Below are 16,069 nucleotides of genomic sequence, written 5' to 3'. Positions count from 1 at the left end.
TAATGATTTTTGCAGTTTTAAAGCATCTTTTGTATTCAAGACCACAAAAATCAATAATTTTGACGTCACACCGTCTGTTCCGGTTTTGATGAGATTCTAAGATCATCCACAGGTGCTTGGGTTCAGGACACCCCCCCCCCCCCCCCCCCCACATCTCCGAATAAGCTACATGAGTTGATTTAATTATTTTTTCTTGAAAATATTTCTAGTGCATGTCAACAACATATTGCATACCCATAAAGTCCAAAATAATTCAAAATAAGCCCTTTAAAAGAATACCCTCACTGGTTATTATAACAGAACTTATAATAACCAGTGAGGGTTTTTTTTTCTAAAGGGCTTATTTTGAATTACATGTATTTTGGACTTTATGGGTATACAAGACGTTGACATGCATTAAAAATATTTTCAACAAAAAAATTAATTTAATTAACTCATGTAGCTTATTCGGGGGGGGGGGGGGGGGGGGGGGGGGGGGGGGGGGGGGTCCTGAACCCAAGCACCTGTGAGATCATCAAAGATGTGCATGTGGTAGATCTTACGAATAAATAGGTTGATGCCTTCCTGGCAAGCAGTTAATTACACTAATGCAAAGAGGAGATGTGAAAAAAGGTTGTGTTGTTTTTTTTCTCGAAATTCCCGACCCAACCAAGTCATTCGAAAAGAAAAGACTACGTAAACTGTGGATCCATTATTTGCGTAATGACAAGTTGAGGTTCAAGACATCTGTATGAAGAACGTGTATCGTCTGCCTTGTCTGCGACTCTTTTCTCAATTTCTTCTTGCGAAAGAACGGGCTCAAATCTATACGGCTCCAAACTTCACTGTTCGTGACTTGTCATGTTTGCAGTCCTGCTGATGAAATAAACCGGAATAGACAGTGTGACGTCATAAATTAAACTTCAATGGCCACTCTCTTAGCGACGGGTAATTTAAAATGTATGATAGATTAATGTTGATTTTTAATTGTTAAGCAAGGATTTTTGTTGTTAAATACTGTCAATTACGATATCAGTAAGTAATACTTTATTCATAAAAGCAAATATGTGGTTAGGGTTGCCTTTCCCTTTAATTCATTTGATGAAAGCAATAATTGATTTAATGCTCGCATTAATTCAATTAAAGAGAGCAATAATTGAATTGATGATATCTTCAAATAATTGAAGATATCTTCAATTATTTGAGTTTATATTAATTTGGCGCTCCATACACCATTGCTGATGAAGGGCATTTGTATGAAGATATAATTTCTTTTAAAAATATTTCTATAAAACATGGTCTTCCCACATACTTTGATGTTAAATCCTAGGTGAAATACATTTTAAGAAACTCTCAAATTTGAAATCATGAATTTTTTCGTATATCAAGTGCAAAAAGGTCATTATTGATTTCCATTACTTGTATTTTTAAAAACTTTGGTTTTTTTATATGTACTGTTAGAAGACATGGTTATGTATCTGTTTTATGTAATGATTTACTTGTGTTGCTTATGCTGAGTTGACACCAACAGACAAATCAAGTTTAATAGCATAAATCTTGAGTAAATTTTAAGTGCAAAAAGGTCATGTTTAGAACACTGCAGCTCAATAACAAACATTACTACCCCAGTTTTTCTTTTTCATTTCCTAATTCAATGTAGAAATCAAAACTACACTTTACATTACTCCAAATCAGAAATATTGAAAACTCGCTGTCCAACATATTTTCAGCTTATGTTTTGTTTTTGCTAACATCAATGTATGATATATGTGCACAAAGAATTTTTAAAAAAAATCATTAAAAACAAAAAAGTCAGAAACTTTCTGCCTTTAGGCTTTCAGACGTACTGCATTTACCGCTCGCTTTAAGAAAATAGTACCCTAGTACGCATGCTTGAGCTTTCATAGATACAAAATGGCGCTCATGAAAAGACTTCAAAAATCTGCCGTCGACATAACTCCAATCGATATAACACATAATTTAGAGAGTTTACAGTTTGAAAGTGCACTTGATGATGCCGAGAAACAGTTGCTTGTGTTAAGGAAAAGATCGCATGCCCTGACAGTTACTGCATGTGCACAAGCCACGTTTGTTGCGAACATCCTTCATGAAGCAAGGTGCCCGGCCATATATCTTCGTTCGTTATTCGCGAATCAAAGTGTTATTTATTTTTTTTATTATTCTAACGAAAAATTTTAATACTCCGATTTATGCCTTGAAAATGAGACTTTTACATCTTTGCTAAATAGTTTGTTTTAATTTGTTAATATATTTATAAAGAGTACGTTAAATTTTAAGTATACATCTATAAATCATGATAAATGCATCTTTTATAGATCTATATGTATTTTTTGTATGTATTGGTTTTTTATGTATACTCCAAGATGAGCAGATATGGTTCTGTTACAGGCAAATAAAGAAACAGATGAAAAGTCCCCAGAAGATGACAGCCAAGATATTGCAGGATAAGGATGCACGGGACCCATTAAAGGTGGGAATCATTGGCTGTGGTCGCCTTGGCAGCCAGTTGGCCCACTGCCTGTTGACATATGGCAGAGTGAATCCCAAAGACCTCAAAGTGTCGACAAGGAGACCAGAAACCCTAGGTATAACTGAAGCAACTTGTTATCTCCATACAGTTGTTACTCAAGGAGAAAATGTGACAGACCAGACCGGGATTCAAACCCAGGCCCCCTGAATCTCTAGTCAGGCAATCAAACCCAACTGACCACTACACAATGATTAATGATGAAATGTATTGTGTTAATCAGTATGCTTGAATTTGCAGCAGTCACTTTTTCAAAAGCCCTGGCAGTAGGTTGCTGGTCAGGAGTAATTTTGACCGAGATTCAACTCGGCTGAATATTTGGACTGATGCCTTCATCGGTGAAGGCATCAGTCCAAATATTCTGCCGAGATTAGGGGTACCCACAAAAATTGAGCCTCCACAAAATCTAATGATTCTACAGTGTAAGTTCCAGGTTCAAATATCAGTTTGGTCCTTTGCATTATTTTAATCCCTTCAAGTTACAATGGCATGCCTCTGGAACTAACAGGTTAAAATGGTCTACAAATGAAAAGCCTGATAATTTCTTAAGGGGTAAAGATATTTAAAAGGTTGAATGTAGCACTCACACAAGTGGAATATACCTATAGCACCCACACCAATTTGATTGCCAATGGTCAGAGAGCTCGGTTTGTAGAACACCCGTGTATAGATATCAAGGGGTCTTACGACTTAAATCTCAGTCTAGTTTAAAGCATCCTTCTCCCTTTCCACTCACCATTAATTGTAGGGAGAGGGAAAATAAGTTTTCAGAATTTTTACCTTATCCCATTGATACTGTAGTAGTTGGGGCTATGTGGAACGTGGTAGTCAGGCTGGGTAGCTCAGTGGTTAGAGCACCTGCCTAGTAATGCTAGGGTTCTGGGTTTGATTCCTGGTCCAGCCATAGATCTTCTTTCCTAAATATTACATTTGGTGCCATTGGCCACTCCTGGACTTGCAGATTGTCCTGCCAGGGGTGAAAAGAATCTGGGTTGTGACTTCGAGGGTGAAGGAAAATAAAGGAGGGAGGAATGTAGTATTTAAGGCTATACGGATCATGGATATTGGCCTGGATAGTTCAGTGGTTAGCACACCTAACTAGTAATGCAGGTGTCCCAAGTTCGATTCCATCCCAAAACTTTCCTTTATTACAAAACAATACGTTCATATTAAAGTCACTGATGTACAATATCACTATTTCATGATTTGGGTTTAGAGACCAAATCAAAGATGCCATAACAATGTTTGAATAACTATGTAACTCTTTTCCAGAATACCTACAGAATAAAGGAGTTGACTGTTTTCATGACAATATTAAATTAGTTTCCATTTCCCAACTGGTGTTCATCTGTGTGTTACCGTCTCACATACAAGTCGTGGCAGAGGAAATCAAAGTCCACATTCCAACTCACACCATCATCTACAGCTTTGTGGCTGCTCACTCTCTCCAGAAACTCAAACAAATTTTACTGACTAATAACATTCTCAAACCCGACCTGTCATGGAATACAGAAAGTGAACAAAATTCTTGGGACTGTTCAGAAAATGTGAACACAGCATTAGAGAATCCAGTTACAGTAGAAAAGACCTGTCCTTTTGGAAATTTGATGTCTGGTAAAAAAACAAAAACATTGAGAATTTTTAAATTATGTGTTGTAAAAAGTAGTATCAGTTGTTACATGTGCATCTGTTTGCTTACAGAGAGAGTGATTTTGACCAGCGAGAAGTTTGGTGAACTGATAATCTTTGCCATCCTGAACATGTGCACTAGTCTCCGACTGAACAAGTCCGATTGCCTTTCTATTCTTCATATGGCTCTCTTTGGTGGAATTTCAGAGGACAAACTTCAAGAATCAGATTTTATTAAAAAAAATCAAGATGCGCATGGGTAACTATCGGAACTTTTGAGTAATTTTTGCAAATTTTTTTGTGAAATATGAATTTTTTCAAAGTATTTTACATGTATCAATAACACACATCTGGTATAACATATAAGAATTTCATGCCATTCATAATTGTTTTAACATAGAAAGTAATATAAAGCGAAAGAGAGAACTTCCAAGTTTTAGAATGGCAATTAATACAACACACAAATTGATGCAGATGTTGTCATACAGCAGCTGTTTCACTGCTACTTAAGATTTATAAAGTTCACAGTGTATTGAGAAGTCTAAATATAAACTCATACCCTGTATTTACATTTATGTATTTCAGTATTTTCCCACGCTTCGACTTGGTCAAGATATCTCAAATAAACACTTCAGTGCAGAAACGCGTGTCCTCTAGTGAACAGTTAAGGAAGGCATTCATTAATCGATACACCATGATGTTTGAAGAATACTTGAAAAGGAAAGCCTTGCTTGGACCTGACATGGATGAATCCTAAATATGATTTTCTGATATTGAACTGTGATATATTACAATAACACTTATATTTTTCAGTATCTTTACTGTCAACAATTCAACAAACACCAATAAAAATAATTCAAATATATATCTATATCTTCATTTTATAACAATGTTGTGCCTAATTTAAATGACATCAAATGCAAAATACGTTTTAAAGAAACATGTTTTTTTGGAAAACATGACACATGTCCATTAGAATCTAATTACTGTTACATATGAAATCAGTTCATTGATTTGTTGCTCTGGACATCATCGTAACATATTTACTGACACTGCTATAGAAGGAAACTCATTTGGAAGATTCCAAAGGTCTCCATTCATCTCGGAGATTCCCATTTTGTCGAGATCTATAGAAATAAGAATATGTAATATATGAAACATAATGTAATTCTATATACTATCAAGTATAGTATTTCATCACTGAAATTCCAATATGAACTTCAAAAATTTCTGACGTTATAATTCTGATAGAATAACATAGAAAGAACAAGGTACGATTGTCTACATAAAAAAGGCCCCAAAATTTTCTCTCTATAAAATGTGTCTGGAATTAACCTTAATCAGCGTTTTAAGAAAGTAAAATATATGCCAGGTATACTATGTCAACAAAATCAGAATGATATTCCTAAATAGATAGCATTATAACATCATGAATAAAACATTTCCCGCCTTTTTCTTAAAATAAGCCTGAAAACTGTCAAATATATATGTCATACAGATTATTGATCAGGAAAAGATGTGCACATTTGTCGAGCAAAATGAAAATGATATATATTGTTTATTATTTTAAGATGAAAAACATGCTTGAATATGAATTTGCTCGACGCATGCGCTGTATGTTTTCTGAAAGGAAAACCACCTGAATTTGTGGATATTTTCATTGAAAATGGCATTTTTGCAATTTTATGCCAACTTCAAGCTCTTGTCATATGACACAAATCATTTTGCTGATCAAACTGAGCGAATTTTGGGTTTGCTAATCTATTCCTTATTTGAATGCCAGGGTTTGAGCTCCAAGTGAAATCATCGATATTTTGGGCCAGATGACTTTAGAAACTGTACCTACTTCTTTCATTAGTATTATATGTGCCATAGTTCTTTTACAACCTCAAAACTTACTTTTTACCAAACTGAGTTAACCCCATCACATAAACAATAAGGATGAAAATCCTCAGGAAAGGAGCATAATTAACAGTGTCTTTGACTTCATCAAAAGGCATCCCTCCTTCAGCATAATACTTTTCTCTGTAAAGCAAATAATAAGAGTTCACACTATATAGTACAACCAATAATACTAGTTAACACTATATACAGTCTGTAGTACACACAACCAATAATACTAGTTAACACTATATACAGTCTGTAGTACACACAACCAATAATAATAGTTAACACTATATACAGTCTGTAGTACACAACCAATAATACTAGTTAACACTATATACAGTCTGTAGTACACACAACCAATAATACTAGTTAACACTATATACAGTCTGTAGTACACACAACCAATAATACTAGTTAACACTATATACAGTCTGTAGTACACACAACCAATAATGCTAGTTAACACTATATATACAGTCTGTAGTACACACAACCAATAATACTAGTTAACACTATATACAGTCTGTAGTACACACAACCAATAATACTAGTTAACACTATATACAGTCTGTAGTACACACAACCAATAACACTAGTTAACACTATATAGTCTGTAGTACACACAACCAATAACACTAGTTAACACTATATACAGTCTGTAGTACACACAACCAATAATACTAGTTAACACTATATACAGTCTGTAGTACACATGACCAATAATACTAGTTAACACTATATACAGTCTGTAGTACACACAACCAATACTACTAGTTAACACTATATACAGTCTGTAGTACACACAACCAATAATACTAGTTAACACTTTATACAGTCTGTAGTACACACAACCAATAACAATAGTTAACACTATATACAGTCTGTAGTACACACAACCAATAATACTAGTTAACACTATATACAGTCTGTAGTACACACAACCAATAATACTAGTTAACACTATATACAGTCTGTAGTACACACAACCAATAATACTAGTTAACACTACATACAGTCTGTAGTACACATGACCAATAATACTAGTTAACACTATATACAGTCTGTAGTACACACAACCAATAATACTAGTTAACACTACATACAGTCTGTAGTACACACAACCAATAATGCTAGTTAACACTATATATACAGTCTGTAGTACACACAACCAATAATGCTAGTTAACACTATATATACAGTCTGTAGTACACACAACCAATAATACTAGTTAACACTATATACAGTCTGTAGTACACACAACCAATAATACTAGTTAACACTACATACAGTCTGTAGTACACACGACCAATAATGCTAGTTAACAGTATATACAGTCTGTAGTACACACAACCAATAATAATAGCATCCTTTTAATTCCAATGAGTCGCAAAATGTATGTTGTGTTTTGATATGAAATATTAGAAATAAATCTGTTTCCTACTTGATGATATATATGTACATAATAATTTTTTCATGTCGCTGATTACATAAATTTACAAATGCACATAAATAACACGGTACCTACATTCTTAGTTTATTGTCGTACTGAGATCTTTTCCTGTCACTGATTAAAATGTTGTACGCTTCATTTAATTCCATAAAGTTCTGTGCATTCTTTGTGTCTGAATTTTTGTCTGGATGGGTCTAAAATCGAATGAAGATACTTCAACATTTAGAAAACAACAGTCAAGTTTGTCTTAATCAATATTAATCATAATCAACCAATTTTACTTAATTATTTTTGCTAATGGTTATAAATATATATATATATATTTTTTTTACCTTTTTGCACAAATCAAAGTAGGCATTTTTTATTTCTTTAATTGTGGCATCCTCTCTAACTCCCAAGATCTCATAATTTGTCCTAGGTACCTTGCTTGTGGTCCATAAAAACTGTCTGAAAATAGCAATTGATCGTAGCTCCAATGATTTATTTATAACTTTGTATATGTAAGTGCTAAAATACATTATTACAACATAAGTGTTTTTAGACTCCAACCAGCTTAATGAAACGCGACTGACTTATTTGCACATGAACTCAAATTTTCTAGAGTAATCACAATTTACATGAAATTTATTTACAGTGGAGCCTCGGTAATCCGGACGCCATTAATCCGGACGCTTCACCTTCTGGACGATTTTTCTAGGGAACGGAATTTTTATACATTATTTTGCATCATTAATCCGGAAATTCGCGTTCCGGATCCGGACGGTCACTTTTTACTACAAAACGTTATAATGCATTGAAAATTGTACCGTTAATCCGGACGGTAATTTTGTTTAGGGAAGGTCTGTGTCAGACAATTTTAGCATGGCGAAAATTATAAAGAAAACAAGCCAAATTGTCTAATTGAAGCGATTACCTGTACCGTGTCAATACCTCCCTCCAATTAGGTGATGTGTGATGATAAGTCCGTTAGATAGCACGTGCCGATCGAGACATTGTATTGCCAATTTTTGCACATAAGATCTTTATTGCGTGTAGTGTTGAATTTTGTAAATAAATCTGTAGCATGTTATTTTATAGTCTTGATCAATACCCTAATAGTATTAATAAATTAAACATCATGCCGTAATAATAATTTTTTTTAAACTGCTACACATATCAGTTGTACTGATTCGCAAATTGATATCGGCTTATTCAAATCTAAAGAGTGTAGATTATACTTCTAGATTCTGGATTTTATACTGTTGATTGGCTTGAAATATGCATGTATGTTCATGCACATGTATATGTAGTATAAGGTTTTAACGTTTAGAATGTCACGCATGTAGAATGTACTTGTGTACGATTGATTCTTGTGACGATGTTGTAGAACTTTTTAAACTCTGGGTAGAAGTGAGAAAATTACCATTTTAAGGACAATGACAATTAAATTCTGTATGTACCTGTAATGTTAGTTTCACCCGAGTTTTGTTCCGTTCTTATCGCATCATGAAAATAATAGGTGCGTGTGACTAGATCAAAGCAGTAGTATGTTTTGATATTACGAGCTTAAATGATTTTGTTCTCCCGATATTGTCTTGGATAATTATAGAATAAGAAATATAAATTCTGGCAGATTGAATTTTGGTTAAAGAATGTTGTCAACTGACATGATAATCACGAAATTCTAATATATCAACTTTGGATGATGAAGATTGTTTTAACAGACCGCCGAACCCGTGAATCGTGACAGATGCATGGAAATTACCGGCCTCTTTAAGAAGTAAAAGTGTGATGAAATTGTTTGAAGTGTAAATGATTATGTTAGTTACGAATGATATTTACTTATAGTTACATAAAGTGCTTCATTATTTGTTTTAGTGCATACGGTACACAGTTTTGTATATTTATTTGTAGGGATCATATGTATGTACAATGTAAGCACAGGCAAATACACTGAACACGTACATCAAATTTTAGTGCTTTGAAATACATGTAAATGTTAACATTATCATAATTTATTTACTAATGCAAATGGTCAAATCCAATGATAGAATTTGTTTAATTCAATATGCATCAATAAAGTAGGCACATATTGGTTACGTAAAGATAGAAAATATGCGATTCAATTATCCGGACGCTTCATTTATCCGGACGATTTTGCTGGGAACCAAAGTGTCCGGATTAACGAGGCTCCACTGTATACTGAATTCATACAAAAAATATACAAGCCTGCAGTGAATGAAGTTATGCATGATATGTATAAGAAAAGTTTATCATAGATCATTACCCTTTGACAATTTGGAAGTTTTTACTCGGCTTTAAGGCGGTGGCATTTTTATACATCGCAGATTTGATACAATACATGATGTATGGAATCAGTTTTCCACCATTTGTTTAGGCCTGAAAAAAAGTTTGTAAAAGCAGTAAGTACATTTATCTCCAACAGTGATTCAAGTAATATAGTGTTTTTCTTCAGACTAGTAATAGTGACAGAATCATCATTTTTCCATTAATGGGACTGATTCACGATTTACCCCCAAATTTTGTTTTCCACTTTAAATGATCAAAATCTACTGTCTAAATTAATGTGTTTAAAAGGTTTTACAAAAGACTTGATCAAGGGTTATAAATTGTTATAGAAGCTCATATAAGAGATTTTATTATTTGTTTTGTAAGAAAAGATTGCAGTATATTATTGTTTACGTTTTCAAAAGAAATGGATATCAATCTAAGTTTATTATATCTATCATATTTCAAGTATTCTTTTGGTGAAATGTGTCATGAAAAAGTTAAATTTTTGATTGTGCAAAATCAAGATGCTTTAAATTACAATACTTAAATTTCACTGGTTTGTAAACACAAAAAGACAAGAGTCTTTGTTTACATAACAGAGATTTAAAGGGACTGATTCACGATTTCCCCCCAAATTTTCCTTTTCACTTTTAATGATCAGAATCTAAGGTGTAATGTGTTTCAATGATTTTACATAAAAATTAAGGCTATACATTATCACAGAAGCTAATTTTAGAGAGTTTATCATTTGTTTTGTAAACAAAGATTTTGGTATGTTATTGTTTACGATATTTTCAAAAGAAATGGATATCGATCTAAGTTTATTATATCTTTCGCATTTCAAGCATTTTGGGGGTAAAATGTGTCATCTAAACGTTAAAATTTGTGACTACGCAAAATTAAGATGCTCTATATTACAAAATCAATATTTCACTGGTTTGTTTGTATACATAAAAAGTGAGTCTTTGTTTACATAACATAGATTTAAGGCTAAAATATTGCTTTTATTCTTGCATTCAAAAGGTCAAAATTTTGGCTGTCAATATCAAATAAGTTATATTTTTAATGTTTAACATAAAAAATGAAAAATATTTTTATCAAAAATCGTGAACCAGTCCCTAAGGCTTAAATATTGCTTTTATTCTTGTATTCAGAAGGTCAAAATTTTGGCTGTCAACATTAAATGAATATTTTTAATGTGTAACATAAAACAAAAACGGCCATTTCAGGTCCCAAATTTTAATCTCTTACTTTTATTTCTCTGATATTGAGAAACCACCAATTTTTAAAAAGTCAGAAACAAAAATGATCCCTCCCCCCACTCCCAGATTAAAATAGTAAGAAAATGAAAAAGTCGAAAAAATGCCAGATAATAATCGTCAAAAATGCTGAAATACGGCGGCTTTATTTTTAAAAAATGACGGTGCGTGCCAACATGGTGAAAAAAAATTGCAACAATATAATGAATGACAGCCCCCCCCCCCCCTATATTTTTTTTTAAAGTAATGAGAGGGACGATTCTAAGGTAGAGGTTACGACTATTGGCCCCATTTCTCCCCCCCCCCCCCTCTCTCTATCCCGCCCTCTTAAACACACACTATACGATTTAAGAAGTCGATAGATTTTCATCAGATTGGTAATTTTAAAATCCGGCTGCCCCCCCCCCCCCCCCTCCCCCTTTGAAAAATAAAATTATAAATTAAATCGATATCCGTAAATCGGCTGTTTCCGTCGACACTTTGTAGGTTAATGCATCAATTTATTAATTAATAGCAAATCTTCTCTACCTTCTCCAGTGTAACGGTTAGAGAAGAACTGATTTTAATTAGATTAGCATTGGCTAATGCATGTTACACTCTACATATACTGACCTCTAATGCTTTAAAAATATTATGATCTACAAGGGAACACAGTCAAAATGTTGGCAAACGAAATGTGTCATTCAGATATTTACCAAAAGTTGAAAACGTTCCATCCTTTCTGTGAGCAGGATCTCCGTCCGAGTGGTCAATGTCGATGTAGTATTAGGCTAATATAAATGTTTGCTGAGGGAATTTCTTTAAGATTTAGCTCAGCGGCAGGTTCAAATATGTATGGCGGAATATTAAATACTAACGGGGTGTCATCGATGTCGGAACATTAACTATCCATTCTGTATAATTTATGACTTTCAAATAGAATCTATTCACACACACATATACATAGCTGCTGCAGCACATTGACACGTATGACGTCATGACGTATCACGTGACTAGTAGCTCATTAGTGACGATTTGAGAAGCGGAAGCTTTGAATATATGCAGATAAAATGCATGTTTGTATCAATTATTGGGAGTAATGAAACAATATAACAGCAGAAACGTGCTTTATTAAGGTTACTCCTTCTGATTTTAATTACATTAAAAATCGTGGTAAAACCCCTTTAAAAGTGAATGATATAAGTATGTAGTAATAAATTTCAGCTTATATAAATTAATTATTATTACTCTGTGCTTTATCATGTTTATTGTTTATACACCCCCGTAATACAAGAAACTTAGGCATTTGTTCCTTTAACAAGAGGCCCATGGGCCACATCGCTCACCTGAGTCGCCTAGGCCAATATCTGAAGACTTTCCCATATATTTGCATGTAAAACCTTAGTCCCTAATATGGCCCCAACCTACCCCTGGAGGCCATGATTTTTGCAAACTTGAATCTATACTATGTCAGAAAGCTTTCATGTAAATGTCAACTTCTTTGGCCCAATGGTTCTAGAGAAGAAGAATTTTAAAGATTTTCCCTATATTTGTATGTAAAACATTGATCCCCCCTTGTGGCCCCATCCTACCCCCGGGGGCCATGATTTGAACAAACTTGAATCTGCACTATGTCAGAAAGCTTTCATGTAAATATCAGCTTTTCTGGCTCAGTGGTTCTTGAGAAGATTTTTAAAGATTGTCCCTATATATTTGTATGCAAAACTTTGATCCCCCCTTGTGGCCCCATCCTACCCCCGGGGCCATGATTTAAAAAAACTTGAATCTGCACTATGTCAGAAAGCATCATGTAAATCTCAGCTTTTCTGGCTCAGTGGTTTTTGAGAAGAAGATTTTTAAATGACCCCACCATATTTTTGCATTTTTGTGATTATCTCCCCTTTGAAAGGGACATGGCCCTTCATTTGAACAAGCTTGAAAGCCCTTCACCCAAGGATTATTTTGGCCAAGTTTGGTTGAAATTGGCCCAGTGGTTCTGGAGAAGAGTCGAAAATGTAAAAAGTTTACAGACAGACAGACAGACGGCGGACATAGGTGATCAGAAAAGCTCATTTGAGCTTTCAGCTCAGGTGAGCTAACAAAAACAAGAAGTCTTTAAGTGGCCTACAGTGCTCGCCTGCCTTTCTCACCAAATTGCAAATTGTGCAGTATGTGGCAACAATTCGTCAAAATAAGTCTACAAGCAATAAGCATAAGTACCTGAATTTGAAGTTGGTAAAGGTGTCCATTCCACCCTATTGGAGTATGAATCTTTCACCAAATCACAGGCATTAAGATGAACGTGCAGATCAGATAACTGAAATGTGCATGATATAAGAACTGTCTTCGTAAACAATCAACATCTATTTGTTCAAAATGTAAAAAGTTAATAAAAGTTTACTTCAGGCGGTAATATTTTGAACCAAGCAACGACATAATCACGACTTTAATGGACACTAATAAGAAAGAAGCATACTGGTCGAATTCTGCAAGGCAGTGCAGCATGCAGTGAGACTGACATCACAGTCTGTAAAAAGTCTCGTGTGACTGCAAGTAAAATGCAACTGTAGTATAAATTGCACAAAGTGCTGAAATATACCTTTGTCAGATTATCTTTATGTTGCAACTGTACAATCGAAGAAAAACAAGAGCTGGGTCTATTTTTAACGAAAATGACCATGACTTTGACCATTTTATGAAACACAGGACACAGCAACCGGATATAATAAGATGGACACTAAAATTGAAACCCTGTCACAATATGACATTTCCGGATCGATTGTAAAAACTATCGGCTGTCCTATTTATTCTCCCGAGAGCTGTCGTTATGCTTTATTTATCATATATTAGTTTTTTTTTCTTGTTTCAATTTATATCAGACCAGGTACTTGAAACCACAGGCACCTGAAGTGTGGATAGCTTGTACATACCCCCCCCCTCCCCGCTTCTAAAATGACTCGAAATCATTTTTATACAGAATCAATAATTTATCCAAAATATGTTATTTCTCTACCGACCCCCCTCATAAGTCGTTCTGAATAGTCAGTTTCTACCTTCTGTCAGCTTTTGAGATGACCACTTGTGAAATACTATAGTATCCATACTAGTGTCTGTGGACTAATCTACCTATCTACCTCATGTCAGGGATGTAGATATAGGAAAAGCAAAAAACATTTCACAACACCAGGGTTCTGACACTACCTCCAAGGGTGGGTCCATAAAATAGTCATATATAGTGTTAATCTAATACATAATGTATTTTAAAGTTTTTCATTAGTATGGACATTTAAATTTCGGGGAGCGGGTGTGTGTAACACAGCACATCTTGAAATTGTTTGTATAGCTGCTGAATATTACAATTTAGTTTAGATATGCAGAACAGGAAAATAATTTTTGATTCCAAATTATTATTGATTTCGTAGCCCTTGCATCAGAATAGTTTGATACTCAGGTGACCGATAAATCCTGTGGGCCTCTTTCATAAAAGAAAGATAACGAATGCTTGATTTTTGCACGTTTTCCGTTTTATTTCAAACACAGGCAAATCCAGGGCCATGGACCCCACACCGTCTTTAGTTATCTTCTCAGACTCATTTTCTAACTATTTAAAGTAGCCCCTTTGTGATATGTCTTTCAAAGTATTGGTCCTGTATAAGGACATAGCGAATTATATGTTTGTTTATATGTAATTTCACATTCATAAATTGGTTCCTGTACATAAGGACATGGAGCGAAGCAGAAATTTCATGTACATAGTTTTACAATTTTGATTTTAACTTTATTCATATTTAATCAGTCCCATGCCACTTGATAGAAAGGCAGAATAGTATTCTATTCCAATAGGAGTTTGGTGAACATTGGTATATATGTAGGACTCCAAAGTGCGATGGGACTCCACAAAGTGCGATGGTCTGCGCCAAACCCCGATGGTGTGACACGCCAAAGTGCGATGGTCCACACTCTCGCCAAAGTGCGATGATCTGACACGCCAAAGTGCAATGGTGTGACACGCCGAAATCCATTGGTTTGTAAACGAGACAGTGTTTTGGTACAGACTGAACCAACCGTGTGTTGTTTCACCAAAATATCAGTGCAAATTTCATGCAGAGAAATAAGAATAAGAACTAATATTATATTATCATTTAGTTGTGATATTAAACACAACATTTTCCAACACAAAATCGAATAGAATGTTTTGTATCATAGCATGCCCCAAGGAAAATACGTGTACGTCAAAGTAATAAATGATCATGAATTAAAGAATGTTTGGGCGAAGTAGATAGTTCGACAACAAATGTACTTTGCCGTTCTCACTATCCTCAACAGTGTAAACCGTGGCCTTGCTGTTGCTGTCGTCCATGTTGCATTTCTTCGATCGGTTTTATTTTGAAAGACCCTCACAAACGTTATTGAACGGACTTTGGCGTGACCATCGCACTTTGGCGTCCGTAACGTTAACAAACCATAGCACTTTGACGCAGACCATCGCACTTTGGAGCGACCATTGCACTGTAGAGTCTTACATATATATATTCAGCATTTGGGTATGTTCAACTTTCATTCATATGGTGCGATATTTATTTGGATCCAGGTTGCTTATAACTAACAATTTGCATGTTCAATTTAGATTAGCAGAGTACACAATTGTACACGATATAAAACATCAAAACGACCAAAAGTCCATAATTTCGGTAAATTAAATACCTTTATTATAATTAGTGTAAATATAAAGTGTGAATAATTTTAATTTTATAGCTTAATTGTAATAGTCGGAAGGTTCAGCAGAGATCACTTTATAAATTAAATTTAAGAGTGTTTCAGATATTTTATATTGAGAAAATACGTTTAGCATGTATAGATATGTGTTGTGAAGATTATAATTATATCATTTATGTTTACTGCAATTGATACGTTTGCTGCATCATGCATATATTTCTAAAGTCGGGGATATTTAATGTTTTGCAGGGCCACTACATTCCATTGCATTACTTTCTATTGTATAGCTTTCCCGTTAATTGCATTCAGTTGAATTTATACAGAAAATCTCTACGGCTGAGTGAACTTTCA

At 34.4% G+C, this 16,069-nt stretch overlaps 2 protein-coding genes across 2 annotated transcripts; one reads left to right on the top strand and one right to left on the bottom strand.

The window, feature by feature from the left end:
* Nucleotides 1-1,873: 1,873 nt before the first annotated feature.
* On the top strand, nucleotides 1,874-5,021 carry LOC125652268 (NADP-dependent oxidoreductase domain-containing protein 1-like). Its single transcript, XM_048881321.2, has 5 exons — nucleotides 1,874-2,096; nucleotides 2,389-2,585; nucleotides 3,800-4,141; nucleotides 4,229-4,415; nucleotides 4,742-5,021. Exons 1-5 carry the CDS (start codon nucleotides 1,894-1,896, stop codon nucleotides 4,911-4,913), a joined length of 1,101 nt encoding a protein of 366 aa, XP_048737278.1. The 5' UTR covers nucleotides 1,874-1,893; the 3' UTR covers nucleotides 4,914-5,021.
* On the bottom strand, nucleotides 4,962-13,735 carry LOC125652277 (chaperone protein DnaJ-like). Its single transcript, XM_048881333.2, has 7 exons — nucleotides 13,602-13,735; nucleotides 13,223-13,319; nucleotides 9,760-9,872; nucleotides 7,826-7,940; nucleotides 7,569-7,687; nucleotides 6,056-6,181; nucleotides 4,962-5,283 (listed from the first exon to the last, which is right to left on the bottom strand). Exons 3-7 carry the CDS (start codon nucleotides 9,834-9,836, stop codon nucleotides 5,226-5,228), a joined length of 495 nt encoding a protein of 164 aa, XP_048737290.2. The 5' UTR covers nucleotides 9,837-9,872; nucleotides 13,223-13,319; nucleotides 13,602-13,735; the 3' UTR covers nucleotides 4,962-5,225.
* Between the last annotated feature and the right edge of the window lie 2,334 nt (nucleotides 13,736-16,069).

This window comes from Ostrea edulis, chromosome 5, assembly GCF_947568905.1.
Source record: "Ostrea edulis chromosome 5, xbOstEdul1.1, whole genome shotgun sequence".
NCBI lineage: Eukaryota > Metazoa > Mollusca > Bivalvia > Ostreida > Ostreidae > Ostrea > Ostrea edulis.
This window is presented reverse-complemented; position numbering and strand designations above follow the sequence as displayed.